Below are 19,115 nucleotides of genomic sequence, written 5' to 3' on the forward strand. Positions count from 1 at the left end.
TTTATGCTTCACTCTGTGCATCTTCCATCAGACAGATGAAACATTTTCCTTGCTGCTCACTGTTTCTAATGACTTGCTGTGGAGTGTTTTCTATCCAGTTTTTTAATGTGGGTGCAGGGAATATGTATAATTGAACCTCAAAATGATCTTCTCATCCACGTTCTCAGGAAATACAGAATGGAAGCAGTTCGAGAATAAAGCCTGTCAGGTTCGTCTCTATAAAGCAGCACTGTGCACCGCTCTCCTACAGTCTGTTTTCAAGTAGTATCCTGTTTTCGACGGTTACCCATAATCCCCTGAAGGGTTGCATTGGACAGGCCAGACTGTGAATTAATGTAATGTGACAGCTGTGTGTGTTTTCGCTTTACAGTAGCTCATTCTTTGCATATTTTATATATGATCAAACTGTACAGCCCAGAAGCATTGAAAATGGACAGCTCAAGTGCTCAAGCTGAATTTAACCCCCCCCCCCCCCACACACACACACACACACACACACGCACAATTACATCTAAGTCAAACAAACAGAGAAACTGACTAAACAGATGCACAGTAATGAGAGTTGCCTCACAGCGCTGTGCTTTTTGAACAGATGATGAGGGACGGAGAAGCATTTCCATGCAATCTCTGTACAGTTGCGTAGAAACCTAGTGCAAACCTATTAATCTAATAGCATGTTTCCAAAGAGCTCTAAAAGCCAGGCTGATACTTTAAAGAAGAACTGAAGTCATTTTTAAACTTGCTTTATTTCTTAATTAACGTGTTCTTCAGTTACGTTTCGATTTTAGTAACCTTTATATCATGACTCGTATTGGGAACTAATTGCGATTAAATATTATACTTATTCGGTTTTATATACTTATTATACTATTCGGATTTTAGCCGTGTTGAATTTAGTTCATTTGGTCCACGGCAGGCGTCGCTTATCCGCACGATCTTCACGAGACTTGTGCGAGACTTCAAAACGTCGTCAGCTAGGTGTCAGTGCCGCCATTTTGAAAACTGTTTTCCAAACTAAATATTGCACAAAAACGAGTTTAAATGACGATTACTGACTACTTTTTTTCAAACTTTCCTGTTCCAGCTTGATTACATCAGCATTCGAAAGAGGGCACGCGCGTCTTTTGATAACGTTGGCAGATGTTGGTCACTTTGATTTCTGCTGTACGTTTTACTTCCGTCCTACGATGTCTCGCACAGGTCTCAACGAATCTCATTTAAGGCCATTGCTTTGACATACGGACTGATATATTACAGAGCATATTTCAAACGCTCATAACTTGCTCGAGCAGTGACAAAATAGCTATCAAAAATACATTCCTATATTTAATAAAATGAGAGAAATAGAATTTTTATAATAAAAAAATTGCCTTCAGTTCTCTTTTAATCTGTTGGGTAAAATTTTGCTTGTTTTAAATATAATTTCATAAGTAAAATACAGAATGGGGAACAATCGAATGGTTGAGAAGCTCGGTTAAAGGGATTTTGCTTCTCTTTTGGAACATAATGGAGTTTAGGTGTGTCCCAGCTCATACTCAACATTCTCATAAATGACCTTGAGGTCAATAAAAAGATATTGTAATTTATTATATCCATGAACGTGCATTCTTGAAAGACCCTTGTATTTTTGCTTTTCCTGTTTGTGCAATATTTTTCTTTTTTGTGCAAGTTGCTGTAACAACTTTTAAGGAAAGAAAAAACTATCACTGAGTGGAGAAGCATAACGAGTGCTTCCAGGTAGATGTACAGCATGCTATCGTTAGACAGTTAATATCCTCACTGCTCTGTGGCATTTATAAAGATTACTGAACAGGACAAGTTCACATTTATTTTGGATCAAGATGACGATTCTGATTTGTTTTATTATTATTATTTGGTTGGGTTTTGGCGGCACGGTGGTGTAGTGGTTAGCGCTGTCGCCTCACAGCAAGAAGGTCCTGGGTTCGAGCCCCGGGGCCGGCGAGGGCCTTTCTGTGTGGAGTTTGCATGTTCTCCCCGTGTCCGCGTGGGTTTCCTCCGGGTGCTCCGGTTTCCCCCACAGTCCAAAGACATGCAGGTTAGGTTAACTGGTGACTCTAAATTGACCGTAGGTGTGAATGTGAGTGTGAATGGTTGTCTGTGTCTATGTGTCAGCCCTGTGATGACCTGGCGACTTGTCCAGGGTGTACCCCGCCTTTCGCCCGTAGTCAGCTGGGATAGGCTCCAGCTTGCCTGCGACCCTGTAGAACAGGATAAGCGGCTAGAGATAATGGATGGATGGATGGATGGATGGATGGGTTTCATTTATTTATTTATTTAGTCCCATTCTAATGGCTCTACTGTGGTCTTTGAGCTTTGCTTGGTTTGATTTTAACTCGTCTTTGTGGAGTCCTACACCCCTGTGTTAGACACAGATATCTCATAACTCATATCTCACAGCCAGATCCATTTACACTTTAGTGTGTAATATGTTTGCATTCCTGTAATGTACTTCATCTCTCACCTCAGGGCTTGACAGCGGCCCGGTGACTTTGAAAGAACCTGCGTCTGTGGAGGAGATCGATGATGCTGAACTAATCATATTACAGTGCCAGATTGATGGACACCCAAGGTGAGCCAATGACATCATCTTTCTCACTCAGTTTTTTCATTCTCTGTCACTCTGTCTCTATTCTGTCTGTTATATGATTTTCTGTCTATCAGAACTGCACAAGGTACATGATGTTTTGCGAAGGGGAGAGCGGGAAGACTTGGGATGGGGGAGACTTTGGACAGTTTGAATTCCCATAAATGAAGTCCAACCAATCAGGTTTTATTTTATATCAGAAGTTGCATTACCCTAAGACAGGCTTTTAGTACTCGAGTCTGATTCATGCCCTAAGTTTAAGGACTCGCAACTCGACTTGGACTTGAGCACTGATGACTCGGACTTGGACTTGGACTCGTACATTAACTGCATTAGGACTTGTAAATTGAAGACGAGGACTTGGATTTTTTTCTTTATTTTTTTTGTAACATGCCATAATAATTTGGCATAAGATATTTATGTCCACATTAATTTTTATACTAATTTTGTGCAAGAGTGTCACACCTGTGCACCTTGGCATGTGCATCAGATAGACTCTTGGGCGCACTCCGGACAGTGCACACGCCGTAAACGGTTTCACATAAAGTAGACATATCAGACGCTCACTGGCAATGCTGTGAAAATTGTGCATGCAGACGCTCATCTAAGTTTCCAAATCTGTCATTGCTTAACTCTTGAATATTTTCTATCGTGAATATTATCATTAAAAAGCTTATAATCTCTGCTTTCCAAAGAAATGTATCTGGTTAAGATCTGTTCAGTAGTTTAGTAGTAATGGCAGGTTGAAGTTGGTACAACAGAGTAAAACCTCTGCTCGCGGGACGTCAGGAAACTGCTGGTGCTTTTTGAGTCGTGGGAAAGTGATCGCTCTCTCTCTTCTGATCGGTTTCCAACTGGATTACTCATGAATATCAATCAGGTAACTTTTATAGCAGTGTTTTCTCGCTCTCGCGGTTTCTGATGAAGTATTCAGCAAAATTTCCCATCTGCTAGTTTTGATGTTATGATTCACAGGAGACTTTGAAGTGAGTTTTCATAGCTTTACCTACTTATTTTTTCAAATCAAACTGATTCATGTGATAAATAACCATTTTAGAATATAACTGGAGTTGTTTTGATGAAAAATATTGAGATCTTAGTGGTCAGAATGAGATTTAAAAAAAAAAACGGAAGTCAGAAACGCGAATGTCGCTTTCAATTCAATTAACTGCAATTGTTTATTGGATGTGGATCTCTCAATTTTTTCAAGGTTCACCTTGAAAGCTGTGAATATTAATCAAAATAATAAGTTATATTCTTTCATACAAACCCTAGTAGGCTCTACTTCGAAATACAAAGGCCTACAGAGCACAAAGAGGAGATTAGAAATATTTTATTACTTTTTCATTTTGATAGAGAATGGCAGATGTGAATGACATTGTGTTTATTTATGCATATATTATAGTTAACATTGATTTCTGCTTCTTTATGATGTATAAGTGAGAGTTAAGATCAACTTTATATTGCACAAATAAAACCATTTGTTGAAACTTGGAAGAAAGAGAATGTACCGATTTAATGTTTTACGTAATTAGCATAATACTAATTAAATACTAATTTGCATAATTGGTTTTTACAAATTTTTCAAACTTTGTATTCAGTATACAACCATCTACTGTATGTGCCTGCAAATTTCCATGTAAATACCTTGAAAAATAAAAAGTTATTACGAAAAAAAAACATTTGATCTCATTGGTTAACGAGGCCCATTTTGGAGCATGTGATCCTCATACAGAATGTTACGTCAGCTTTCTAAAAATTAAACTGTTTTTTCAATCTTTGATTTGTAATATCTCAAGAACAGATAAACATATTTTAATTCTGTAAAAAGCATGTTCTGCAATCATTTCTGAATTCACTGAGAACAATTTCAGGCAATTTGGATTGAATTTAAATTTTCTCCTGATATGCCCACATAAAGGCAGCAAAAGCCACCGTCAAGTGGTGCAGTTGGAGTCTTGTTCTCGGATCAATAGTGGACTCAACTCAAAATTTCCTTTAATGACTTGGACTTGACTCGGACTTGAACACTGGGGACTCGAGACTGGACTCGGACTCGAGGTTTAGTGATTCGACTACAACACTGCCCTTAGAGTAACTGATTTCCTTTGGCACCACAAAGCTGAACACTACAGTAAGGGCTGTACAGTTCAGTATTTTTGTCAACCAAAACTTGTATTTTCTACTTCACAGTCCACATCCGTCCCGTGGTGTAATGTACACTGGTGAATTCGGGATTTGTTAGCAATTAAAGTATGTAGTCTAGAGTTACCATATAGTATTATTTATTTAACTTAAAATCTGGGGAAAAAACATTTTAAGTTTTTTTTTTTCAAAATGGCTAGATGGGGAAAGTTGGGACAGTTCATCATCTCATCTCATCTCATCATCTCTAGCCGCTTTATCCTGTTCTACAGGGTCGCAGGCAAGCTGGAGCCTATCCCAGCTGACTACGGGCGAAAGGCGGGGTACACCCTGGACAAGTCGCCAGGTCATCACAGGGCTGACACATAGACACAGACAACCATTCACACTCACATTCACACCTACGCTCAATTTAGAGTCACCAGTTAACCTAACCTGCATGTCTTTGGACTGTGGGGGAAACCGGAGCACCCGGAGGAAACCCACGCGGACACGGGGAGAACATGCAAACTCCGCGCTAAGCACTACACCACCGTGCCGCCCACAGTTCATGATGTTGCAGATTTTTTTCTTGTGGTTTACAAATATATAATTGTTTCAGATTTTTTGTTAAAAATGTGGGCGTGTCCCTGCATGAGGATTAAACTTGTTTCATTCATTCTTGAGGATGGATCCGTTTTGTCTAGTCAGGTTTTGACATTTTTCTATCACTGTACCAGTACTGTGTGTTCATACAGTTCATATGTTACAAGTTTTGATAATAAATAAAAATTAATCATGTTGGCCTAGGAATTTTATTTTTGTTTCATGTCTCCCAACATAATGTCCCATGTCTCCCAGCAAAAAAAAATAATGACAAAAAAGTGAAGCCTGAAGGCCAGTATATGTGACAAGGTGAGAATGTTGTGGTAAGAGGATATAGTATATACTCTCTAATGCAATATGAATGTGGCGCTACCTGCAGAGAATTTCACACCGTCTACAAAAACTGAAAACATGTCCCAAGTCTCCCCACTCTCCCCTATTACTCTTCCCCCAAAAGCATGAATGTTAAATATGTTACTGTGTTATATGTTGGCACGATGCTTTTGACTGTATTAGTTGAGATTTTTGAAAAAGGATATTTTAATGCTTGTCTGCTGGAAAATGTCCTCAGAGTATGAAGCCTGTTTTTCTCACCGGACAGGCCGAACAGTAAGTGGTATAAAGATGGAGGATTGCTAACGGTGAAGGAGAGAAGCCTTACTCTGAGAAATCCTGACCCTGGAGATTCGGGCACATATAGCTGCTGCGCACGCAACGGAGCCGGCCAAGTCTGCAGCACCTCCAACTTCACCCTCAACATTATAGGTGTGGACAGATATGTGTGATTTTATATTTTATACTGTTAGTTCAGCAATAAGGTGTATATACCTCTGGAGTTTTATTATATTTATAGTGAATAATACAGTTCCATTCCATTATAAATACATTTTTAGAGTATCATTATATAAGGTTGGGTTTTATAATGTTAAAGCTAGACGGCCTTTTGATTTCATAAAATCAGTGAAATTTAGGCTACATCCACACGACAACAGCAACGAGATTTTATTTAAAAAAAATATCGCGTCCACATGGGCAACGGATCAGTAAAATATCAGGTACATATGGCAACGCAACGCTTGCTGAAAACGATGCAATACACATGCCACACCTCTACGTGCGCTGTAAGACGGTCCCATCGGAGACACCAGAACAATAGAAGAAGTAGACGCATGTGCATAAACCCCTTCTTCTACCCGGCGTGAAGCACTGACAGGAACAAACACACAACAACAAGAAGAAGATGGCTGCAACTACGCGAGGAAATCGTGCCTTCTGTGTGTACAAATTAGTTTTATTAGTGTGCATAGTTTTATATAACTTAATTTTCTTATTGTGTGTGAACATTTTGAAAAGCATTTTTATATAATTTATATAACTTTTTATAAATATGTTACATTCATTATATCTTCTTCTTAAATCAAAATAATTAGTTTTTCTTTTGTTTCAGACATGTAAAAGCTTTTTTACCTTTACCTGACATGTTTCGATGGTGTAACTTCCGTCTTCATCAGAGGGTCACCCGGATGTTGGTGATTATAAGGCACGTCACACACCAACATCCGGGTGACCCTCTGATGAAGACGGAAGTTACACCGTCGAAACATGTCAGGTAAAGGTAAAAAAGCTTTTACATGTCTGAAACAAAAGAAAAACTAATTATTTTGATATAACTTTTTATATTGTGTGTGAACATTTTGAAAAGCAGTCTTATCCAATAAAAAAAAGAAATTCAAGAAATGGTTCAGTTACTTGTTTATTTAAAAGAAAAGCTGTATACAAAAGTGAATGCAATGCAGTGGTTCATACAAAACAGCGAGAGTGCTGCTTGTTCTAGTCATGTGGTTGTGACGTCATCGTAAACAAATCCGTTCTACTCATCCAGACGACTTCGCAACGGCGCCGTTGTCAGATTTTTCCACTCTGGAACCCGTTCTCAAAAAATATCGTTGTGGGGCACCCAAAACGCCAATGCCGTGTGGACGCCAGGGTGAAACGATAAACAATTTTATCAGATTCACCTGAATCCGTTGCCGTGTGGACAGGGCCTTAGTTCCCTCTGAAATTATGGTCATTGTGATATATGTTTATTTCTGTAATATCTCAAATAAAAAACCAGGCCATTCTGTGGCTGGGAAGTTACTTAATTTGAGGGGATTCCCGAGCAAAGAATGTGCATGAAATTGCTCGCTTTGCGCAGTCAAGCAGACAGAGGAAGTCCATGTGCGCATGCGCAAGTTTACCGTCTTCTTCTTCTCTTCTTTCTTCTTTTGGGTTTTATGGCAGCTGGCTTCCACAATGTTGCATTACTGCCATCTACAGGTTTACCTTTGACTGTGCACTGACAGTTTCATCATTCTGTCGCTAAACGAACAGCTGATCACACCGAGGTGCTCGCTGACTGCCGATATTTATTAGTTTGGTCCTGCATTTCCTTTCCTTCACAACATAACATCTTTTCTTCTCGCTTTCCGTTACTGTAGTCGGTCTTTCACGTTTCATTTGCACACTCATGTCCTTCATTTTTCTCTCCTGTTTCAAATTTGTATCCCACAATGCCTTGTGCAAACGGGGAAAGCCCACCACGTGATGCATGACATAGTATCTTGTATTGTGTCATGGTGAAGCAGGAAAAAATAGTGGAGAATTTAGGGCCACGTGGCTCTAAATTCGTTGTTCTATTAAAGAAAAACTAATAAAATTGGAAGTCTGTGATTGGAATTCAGTAGCTTTCAGTCCACTAAACAAAAATAATTGGGTGTCGGGAAAATTCTTTTTAAGTTAAGATAGCTTTTTATTATCCCACAAGGGGAAATTTACATTGTTACAGCAGCAGAATATATAAAGAGAAAAAGATAAGGCAGTGAAGGAGTAGTGCAAAAGTACTAAGTATACAAAAAAAGGAGATATATATATATGAAATAAATAAACTACAAATTTAGAGATTAAAAAAATTAACAAATTTGCATAAATTAACAGGTTTGCAGATATATACGGTAGTTAACATAAGTGTATTACAAAGGTGATATTGCATGTGTAAGTATTGCACAGATATTATCCAGATAGTATTGCACAAGTAAGTCGGTATATTGCACAAGAGCCATTTTAAAGGGCTGATGACACGAACATGACTCTATACAATTTCTTAAATAAACTATACAACATGGCAAACATGTAAGATTTCTGTTATAATTACGTGAAAAGAAGCTGTTGTTACGCGAATATCCAACTTTTAATTGCACAGCGCAAGAAAACTGGGTCCGTGGCTCGCGGCCATGTTGTGACGTCAGCGGAAGAACACGCTGCGGTTCACTGGCTGTTCTACTCATAGACATCCTATGGTTCTACTCTGGTTCTACTCAATGGAAATGGCGCATGAAAACGCCGGTGAACTCTCTAGTGCTAGCTCTTCCTCTTCTGGGAGTCTAGAATTGTGTTGATCTCTTCCGAATAGAATCTATGATAGCCTACCCTCTTTACCCTTTGCCTCTCATTGCTAGGCGGCAGTTACATGAAAGCTGCAAGCTTTCACAAGCAAACACATGACTGATATCACGCCGACTTTATGATTACATTTATGATTATCATGTAGAATCTATAGCTCTACGTACCTTTATCTTATGTCGTTTCACAACACATGTTCTGACAGGAGGACTGTCTTTGGATCCGGCATAGCTACTAGTAGACCCCCTCCGGAATACTGGCAGTGTTGCCAGATTGGGAGGTTTCCCGCCCAGTTGGGCGGTTTCAAGTGCATTTTGGTGGGTTTTGAACATATTTTGGGCTGGAAAACTTCAGCAGTATCTGGCAACAGATACTGCTGACGTTTTCCAGCCCAAAATATGTTCAAAACCCACCAAAATACACTTGAAACCGCCCAACTGGGCGGGAAACCTCCCAATCTGGCAACACTGTGTAGGCACTGCTGATGGTAGTAACACACGTTTGTGCTGAACTGAACACCCAAGAGATTCTTTTAAGCTGGGAAGGGTGTCAAAACAATCCAAATCGAAGTGTTCAGAGCACAGGACGGATGTTGGTGAGGGCTCCCACTTGTCACGAGTGCGCCTGACTTGCTTCACCCACTTCGCATGCAGCTTGGGATCTCTGGGAAACTTGAATAAACTTACCCCATCCTTGTAGGTTTTGGAGCAAAAGCCGGCAACACAACGCGAAAGCATAATAACTATATATATATATATGTGTGTGTATAATAATAATACTAATAATGACAAACTGAACACCTGTCACATCAACAACAAACTGGTAAGTTAGGAGGAAGGTTCTTTCGCTGACGTCATATAGCTGCTCCTCCTCCTTCGTCTACTGGGTGCTGCAGCCCCGTCAAATTTGCCCAAATAGCCGCATTTTTTTATCATAACTTGTAAAATAGGCGCCTTCGTGAATTAATATATGGATCATCGGGAATTACTTTTTATGCTATAAAACATCACCAAAGATGTCAAAAACGTGTCATCAGCACTTTAACCATGTGTAGCTAGCTTTTTCAAGTTTATGACCCAAGGCCATTTTTTATCTTTAGGTTCACGGATTTTTTCAACATATTTTTGATGATGTCGGTCGAAATAAAAATAAAAGTGTCCTTGTCCAATTTTTTTTTTTTTTTTTGCATGGCAAAATTTCAATGTCGAATTAAAATGATAAAATAATTTAAATTCAAGAGACACACTTTACATACACACGCACACACACACATACACATACATACATATATATATATATATATATATATATATATATATATATATATATATATATATATATATGTGCACATTGAAGGCTGATATGTTCGTGCTACTTGATTCGATAGGACTCTCTGCGGCACCATCCTCTTCTAATTCCACAGTCAGATACTTGCAGCCAAAATCGCAAACTAACGTTATGGCAGGCATATATGGCATCGCGCTCGTTACATCACCACCTTCTTTCTGAGAACCAAAGATCGTTTTGATCGTTTCAACCCACGTTTTGGTTAGTGAGACAGTGAAAAGACTTTTTTCTTGACCACACTTTATGCTTATGTACAGTTGAGGCGATAGCTGTCAGCGTCAGCCATGGTCAGCACGAGGTTGACACTGTCGTAAAGCGGTCGTAAATACCATAAAAACATTCAAGTGAATACTCAATGTCGTAAATAGTTTTGTTTTCGGACTCGGCTGAAGTAGATATATACAACACACATTGGCATTTGTATTTGCGATTCTAATACTTTTTACTTAAAGTAATATGACCTAGTTACAGGGATACAGTGCTGTTATAAGAAAAATATGTGACTTTTTTTTTTACATTTCTTTTTGTACATTTCGGCGGTTAAAATAAAAATACGCACAGACTTTTTATTTTTCTAGCGGTAGTATTTAACTGCCGTCGGCGGATCCCTGATCCGAAAAATCTAAAATAAGTCGCCTAAACTTGAAAAATCTGAAAGGCAGTCTAGCTTTAAGTAAGAAGTAGTTAGTTGTAGTCATCCTTTGTTAAATAATTTAGTAAAGTAAAAATATAAAAATGTCAACAGTTTAACTGAAACATTTAGCTTTTTTCCTAAAACTTTTTCTTTCCTTTTTTCTTTTTGCCTTTTTTATTTTCTTATCCCTTTTCTTTTTACTTTTTTCTTTTTTCCTAATTCCTTTTTTTCACCATTCATTTCCTCCTTTTTCTTTTCCTCAATTTCTCTTTATACTTCTCTTCATTTCATAAGTATAGGCACCACTTTGTAAATAGTGTGCATTGTGGAAATGTCTTCAGTGCTTGTGATCTGATACTTTTCCCGTGTTGCCTATCTTTGCTATAAATGTGCTGTGTCCATGTGAGTGGGGTTGTGTGTGTGTGTGTGTGTGTGTGTGTGTGTGTGTGTGTGTGTGTGTGTGTGTAGGTTGACTTGTCCGTTTCTATGAAGTTGTTTTATATCATCCTTGACCAGTCCTTGTGTTTCTGTTCTACGTATTGTCTAGTAGTCACACTTCTCCAGCAGGTCTTCATCTGTGGAGCTCCGTACACACAAATATCATAAACATGCGTTAAGCTTGCATCAGGCTTCAGTGGGCACACGTTCACTGAAACTGGGGAGTTTAAGAGTGAAGAAGACCAGACACACTTTTCGTAATACTTAGCAGTCCAGTGTGGGCGAGCTTGTGTCCAGTGTAGCCTCAGATTCCTTTTCTTGACTGAAAGGAGTGGAACCAGATGTGGTCTGCTGCTGCTGTAGTTTCTCTGCCTCAAGGTTTGGCATGTTGTGTTCTGAAATACTTTTCTGATCACCATGGTTGTAAAGAGTGTGTATTTGATTTACCGTAGACCTTCAGCTTGAAAAAGTCTGGCCATTCCAACAGTGCAGCTGGAGCTGACTGGATGTTTTTAGTGTTCTGCACCACTTTGTGTCAACGCTAAAGACTATGTGTGAAAATTCAAGCCGATCAACAGTTTCTGAACTACTCAAATTCAGCTTTTCAGTCTCTCAGCTTTTTCTTCTGTAGACTCGTCGTGCTTCAGGTGGAGATCATGTAGTACATCTATGATCTTTGATCGCAGTGAATAAGAGGGAATAGTGAGCCTCTGTTGTATATAATGGTTGCCCGATTGCAAATGCTGCAGGATTGATGCTGTTATTAAATTAAATTCAAAGTCCTTCCCACGCCATGTGGCGCATAGGGTGGTGCCGATCTCCGTTTCCATAGCCCTCGGCCTCTCGCCTATTACATAGCTAGAGTTACAGTGGGGGTCTGGTCCTCTGGTAACCGCGAGAGTTTGACTCCCCACCCCACTCGCATCTGTATTGCAGCGTGCCTTGCCAGACGGCAGTAGGTACCATTTTTATGATGGTCTTTGGTATGACCCGACCGTGAGTAGGACTCGCGATCTCCCGACCAATTAAATCAAATTGCACATATTTAATTCTGATTAACAAATAGACCTCCTTGGCTCCATTGGAGTGCTGTGGTCACATGGTTTAAAATGGGTAAACAAACGCCTACATGCCTCATGTGTTTTGTATGGATTGTCTGTATTCATGAACTACAAAGTCGAAGATGCAACTCAAAATGATACATTATTGCGCAGCTTATGGGTGCAGTAACAATTCAACTGATAGTAATTTATCATTTCATTCTTTTCCGAGCGATAAAAGACTTCAGGAGGTCAGAAATTATTCAATTTACAAATGAATTCGCATTGTTTGGTAGTTGTGTGCGCTGTAGCATTGAAACCTTTGTCTTGCTGACTGCGATAGCAAAGTTCTTCCACAAACGCGCCATCAGAAGAAGACGACTTTATTTGTCACATGCACACTCAAGAACAGTGAAATTCATCCTCTGGATTTAACCCATCTGAAGCAGTGAACACACACATGCACGTACACAAGTGAGCAATGAGCACACACACATACCCAGAGCAGTGGGCAGCTATGCTACAGTGCCAGGGAGCAGTTGGGGGCACTTCAGCCCAAGGCTGCCCCATGTTAACCTAACCGCATGTCTTTGGACTGTGGAGGAAACCTACGCAGACACAGAGAGAACATACAAACTCCATAAAGAAAGGCCCCCTGTCGGCCACTGGGCTCAAACCAAGAACCTTCTTGCTGTGAGGCGACAGCGCTAACCACTACACCACCGTGCCACCCCATCATGATCCTCTATCATGTATATACTGTGTAAATAATTTTCTGTAAAGAATTTATAACAGGCGGCACGGTGGTGTAGTGGTTAGCGCTGTCGCCTCACAGCAAGAAGGTCCTGGGTTCGAGCCCCGGGGCCGGCGAGGGCCTTTCTGTGTGGAGTTTGCATGTTCTCCCCGTGTCCGCGTGGGTTTCCTCCGGGTGCTCCGGTTTCCCCCACAGTCCAAAGACATGCAGGTTAGGTTAACTGGTGGCTCTAAATTGACCGTAGGTGTGAATGTGAGTGTGAATGGTTGTCTGTGTCTATGTGTCAGCCCTGTGATGACCTGGCGACTTGTCCAGGGTGTACCCCGCCTTTCGCCCGTAGTCAGCTGGGATAGGCTCCAGCTTGCCTGTGACCCTGTAGAAGGATAAAGCGGCTAATGAGGATGAGAATTTATAACCTTTTTCACCAACTTCTAGTTTACCACACTTTGAAAGATGAGTTGCGATAGGAATCGTGGACACTTTTGTCATTTTATCGAGTTCTTTTCGTCCAAGTAGTATCACTGGTCGCACTAGGAGAGCAATTAACAACCACCATTTTGGGTTTGTGTTTACCCATTTCAGATCACATGATCTTGAGATAATCTATCGAGCATGCGATTTTAATCAAACATTTTTCAGAGCTGCAATATACCGTATAACCTCTAATGAACGCCCCCTCCCCAATTAACGCCCCCCCCATATTTCGGAAAAAAATAATTCAAAATCTAAAAAACTAAACAGTCTGAACAGTTTTACATACCCCAGGTTTTCTATCCAAGTCCAGTATCCAAATCGAATACGAATTCAATGTCCTGGGCTATTACAATCCGTCGTTTACGATCGATCTTGTAGAGTTTAGAAGCAAAGTGCTTTCCTTTCTCCTCCGCCGTTTTTACGACTTTTAGCTTAAAACTCGCAGTGTAGGATTTGTGTTTTTCAACACGTGTGTCCATCTTTACGATTAGAAACAGAATGATCAGATCAAATTATCTGGGAGGCGCATGACTTCTGCAAAAAGGGAACTTTATGCAAAGTGAGTGACGTCACAGTGGTCACCTGCATTACCGTATACACTCCAGTAAGCGCCCCAAATAATAAAAAAATCAATTTTTAAAAACACTTAATTTGATGACTTTTCACCTAGAAAACGTATGAAAGTTAGGGAAAATTACTAGGGCAGTTATGTTAGGGTTTGAAAATTCGATCAACTGTGATTTTTTTTTACCCCTAATAAACGCCCCCTTTTTGAAAAATGTAACGCCCCCAGGGGCGTTCATTAGAGGTTATACGGTAATACTGTGTATGGCACTTGGGACTATACTGTACATTACTATTAGTGTTTATTATAGACAGCACGCTCCTTACTTTCAGTGATTGAGGTGCGTGCGCGTGTGTGTGTGCGCACACGTGTGTGGTTTTATTATGAGCCTGTTTAACATCCTGAATGGAAGAAGTGTGTGTATTACTCATCTGTGCTCTGACCTGGTTTAGTGAGATGAAGGTGAGTTTATGATTTCTCTGCGCTGAGGGACTCGTCACTGCTGTCAGCAGCCTTTAATAACACGGGCTCCGAGCTGCGTCTGTAAATATTTCAAAGATTAGATGATTTCATCTACCCCTGCCAATCTGTCCCTATTTGTCTTGTGTCCCTGCTGATGGTAACATCTGTTCTTATAACTAAATGCCCACACACACACACACACACACACACACACACACACACACACACACACACACACACACTCTCACTGTATTCCATCTGTCTCTGTGTCACAGATAAAACGATTCCTCGTGTGCTGGTGGCTCCAGTGGATCAGGTGGTGTTCAGGAACGAAGAGGCCGTGTTTCACTGTCAGTTCTCCGCCAAACCTCCACCTGTTGTACAGTGGTTCCACAATTCAGAGCCTTTAGGCAACAAGACACGGTCAGTCAGAGTCACAGTCTTTTCTCTTCTCTACTGTTTTCCCCTTTTTCTTTTTCTCTTCTATTCACCATTGTTTATTTCTTTTATTCTTCTTTTACTTCCCTTTTCTTTAATTTTGTTTTCCATTCACTTTTTGTTCTTCTTTGCTCTTTTTCCCCGTTCTCACTTTTCTTTCTTTTCACGCTTTGTTTTTCTTCTACACTTGTCTTTTTCTGTTTTCTTGTCCTTTATTCTTTATACTTTTAGTTTTATTCCTCCTTTCATTCTGGTTTCTTTTACACCTTTTTTTTGGCTATTCTTTTCCTTTTCCTTTTCTTTTTGCTTTATTAATTTTCTCATTCCTTTTCTTTTTACTTTTGTTTATCTTTTTCTCCTTTCTTTTTTCACGATTCATGTCCATGGTCTCTTTGCTTTCTTTTCATTTCTTTCATTTCATTTTAAGTCTTTTCTTTTCTGGATTTTTCTGGAGAAACAGCATTGCTTCAGAAGAAGGGTTGGAGAGTGTACTGTATAAGTCTGTGTGTATTTTGCCATCAACAGAAATGCTTTTCTTCTTGGAGAAAATCACTTTTCCCGTCTGTTTCCTCTCCTGCTGTTTCAAAGACTCAGCACATGGCAGCCCAGAGGAACTGCATTATACTAATTACATTCAGGTTTTTCTGTTGCTGTTGGCGCTGGAGCTGCGTGTTTCAGCACAGAGGGCTCCAAGGTCACTTACAACCAAGAGATTTAGTTTAATCAATAAAGGTGTTATTGCTGAGATAAAACAGAAAAAAACAGAGAAGGATTTTAAGAGGCTTTAATGCCTCTTTCTGCTTGTGTGTGTGTGTGTGTGTGTGTGTGTGTGTGTGTGTGTGTGTGTACACACACGAGGGTAAGTCAAAAAGTTCTAAGACAGATGTTATAATTTCAAAAGGAATTCAAAAAAGGAATTCTTCAATGGAAACATCGCTTGCAGAAGTGTTTAGACTTAAATGGAGGATATATAGAGAAATAGCTTTATTTTCATAAATAAAGATTTTTTTCATTTGTCTTAGAACTTTTTGACTTACCCTCGTGTGTGTGTGTGTGTGTGTATGTATATATATATATATATATATATATATATATATATATATATATATATATGAGAGAAAGCAGTCACGCACTCTGATTGGCTACTCTACTACTAGGCTATCAGCTCATATACTGTGAGTAGAGAAACACAAAATGGCGGAGCATGTTGCTGAACCAACCGAGGATGCAATAAAAACTCTACTCGAAAACAAAACCTCCAAATTATCAAGTATTTAAAAGAAACAGTAATGGCTAAAAGAATATTCTTGTTTTCCCCTAATATCTCCTGTCCCACCCTCCAGCTCAGTTGGTGGCAGTAATGCACCTTTAAGTTGGTTTACCAACTGCCAAAAAACCCTAAAGAGGAGGAAGAAAACCCCAAAAAATACAAAAAAAGCAACAAAATGTGGAAAAAAAGTATTTGATGGTAAGAACGTGTCTTTTTTTTTTTCAAAAAAATTTTTGTAGCATTTTTCACAAACTGCTACTGTCAGTTCATCGGTTTGTTCACATTCTAAGCGGAAATGATTTTGCTGGACGTTTTGTAGAAAGTTTTTATCAAATTTGCAAAAAATTAAAAATAAAAATTGCTCTGTTTCTCAAAAGCCAGTGAATGTGGATAAAATAAAACAGTTATTCCACTCAATCTCGTTGTACATGGCTTATAGCCGACTCGGCGCTACACACCTCATCAGCTATCAGCTCATGTACGACTCGATTTCGTGAAATAACTGTTAAATGTGTGTCATATATAATTTATGTATTTATTTACTTAGTGAGTTACTTGCTTACTTATTTATTTACTTGTTTGCTTGCTTACTTTACCTACTTACTCAGTTATGTACTTACTTACGTAGTTACTTGCTTGCTTAGTTACTTACTTACTGCTGACTGACTGACAGACGTAAAGCAGGACTTGACCCACGTGCTTTAGAAGATATTTGACGCATTACTGTTACTATCTTTTTACAGCAGTCATGAAAAAGCTTGCATGGAAAATGTAGGAATAATTCCACAATCTGCAATCTGTTTTTTAACTATTCCGCCTGTGTGTGTGTTTCAGGGTTATAGTGTATAATAACGGCACTCTGCGCATCACTCAGGTGAAGCCTCGGACTACAGGCCGCTACACTTGTGCGGTTCACTATGGAACTCCTCGGCAGGTGCAGGTAGAAGCCACTCTGCACATCGCAGGTAAGAGCTAACGTTTTACACGCACACACACACACACACACACACACACTTCCTCACAGATAATTAGCTCAGTTTCTCACTCATATCGTACCTAACACTCCATTAACAACAGCCAATCTTCATCTCTTTGATAGTCTAATTGCCTTTTTGACATGTCAGCTGCATCCCTCTCTCTCTGACTCCCACTGATTCTCTCTCTCGGTGCTTCCTGCACTCCGTAAACGTCCCCAAACGTGTGAATATTGACTACAAAGTTTCTGATAGTGAAGGAATGTCACTATATTAAGCCTGTAGGAGGTTATTTGGATGCGTACAGCTTTCTCTCCAGTTCCTGAAGCTCCGCTATCAGCTGTGGTCGTGGCTGTTTTTACTGTATATCCTGATTAGTGTGAGCATATGTTAAGCTGAATGCTTCTCGGTTGTAGTCTTCTGTAGATAATGCACAGGTTCCTTCATCTCAGGGTGAGCTTTATGACAAAAATATTATTTATGTAATGCCTTATATACAGTATGATGATGATGTAGAGGTTTTCGAGCAAACTGTCAGCAAAAAGTAGTGCTGCATTTAACGAGAAAAGCTGTTCCGTGACGTTTTATTTATTGTCGACAAAATAAATCATTGAGCGTTGTCAAAGAAGAAGAAATAGGAAGCATTGTGAAAAACAGGAAACGCGTACCATTTTACAGTATGAAAGATTCTGTACATAGTTATAACCAATGGCTGAGCCATCCAGACAGCATGGAGGAAAGCACAGGGGTATTAAATATTGGACATGCAAACTCCACACAGAAAGGCCTCAGTCGGCTGCGAGGTTTGAACCCAGAACCTTCTTGCTGTTTGATTTGATTTGATTTCTGCACAATTTACACAAGTAAACAAAGATTAAAAAAAAACAGTTCCGGAAGAGGCAGAAAGCCTAAAGGGCTTATTTAAAGCCTCCACCTAAAATAAAAAAGGTATACACCATGTGACACAACAGTACTAACCACTGCACCACCGTTCCACCTACACCCATTCAGTTCAAGTCAGATAGGCTAAGAACTATAAGGGCACAATAATAATAATAATAATAATAATAACAACGAGAGTGTTAATGACGGTGTAGCTCATGCCGGCCCTGTCTAGTCCAGAAGGAACGATCTAAAGTGGGCCACCTTGCACAATAAATGTTGCAAGCTATATACACTATATACAAGCTATATATAGAAGTTATGCACACCCTAGGAATACTGACCTATTCACCAGAAAGAATCCAAAACGGCAAGGAATTGACCGAGAAGAAGCGATTCTTGTTGAACTGCTCATTAAGGCTTAATTAGTCCATAACTTCATGAATAATTGTAATTAAGCAAATCTGGGTAGAAGTTATATGCACCCTAGGTAGCCCTACCTTCCTGCTAGAAAGAATCAAAATCACTGAAGAATCGAGGGAGAAGAAGCGATTTGTATGGAAACTGCTCGTTAGGGTTTAATTACTCCATATGTTCATTATTAATTGCAATTATGCAAATTTGGGTAGAAGCTATATGCACCCCAGGCAGACCTACCTTCCTGCCAAAAGGAATAAAAATCGGTGAGGAATTGAGAGAGAAGAAGCGATTTTCGTGAAATGTGGACGATGCTGGATGGACGACAGACGACACACAATGGTATAAACTCATCACCTATCGGCCAAATTAGATAATAATAATAATAATAATAATAATAACAATAACTCCCACAATGACTGGTTGTGATTTCCACAAAATTTACCAAAAAACCCCCAAAACAATCACACCAATGCTTCGTGGACCCCATTTTGAGAACTGCTGATGGAATAATGAAATGCTAATTTTCACTTTGACAAGATTTTTATTTCCAGAAATTAACAAAATAATGACTAAGCAATGAAGTACAAGCATGAGAATATAACTGGGTAAAAATAAAAAAAACAACCAACACTCGTGGTATT

The 19,115-nt window shown here is 39.5% G+C and overlaps 1 protein-coding gene across 2 annotated transcripts in view; it reads left to right on the forward strand.

The window, feature by feature from the left end:
- ptk7b (protein tyrosine kinase 7b) overlaps positions 1-19,115 on the forward strand; it is a 247,499-nt gene that overhangs the window by 191,923 nt on the left and 36,461 nt on the right. For both annotated transcript variants that reach the window (XM_060926216.1, XM_060926217.1), the window contains exons 3-6: positions 2,488-2,590; positions 5,937-6,100; positions 14,766-14,913; positions 17,033-17,163. In XM_060926216.1, coding sequence (XP_060782199.1) covers positions 2,488-2,590; positions 5,937-6,100; positions 14,766-14,913; positions 17,033-17,163 — 546 coding nt within the window. The remainder of the gene's footprint in view (positions 1-2,487; positions 2,591-5,936; positions 6,101-14,765; positions 14,914-17,032; positions 17,164-19,115) is intronic.

Source organism: Neoarius graeffei, chromosome 7 (assembly GCF_027579695.1).
Source record: "Neoarius graeffei isolate fNeoGra1 chromosome 7, fNeoGra1.pri, whole genome shotgun sequence".
In the NCBI taxonomy this organism is placed as follows: domain Eukaryota; kingdom Metazoa; phylum Chordata; class Actinopteri; order Siluriformes; family Ariidae; genus Neoarius; species Neoarius graeffei.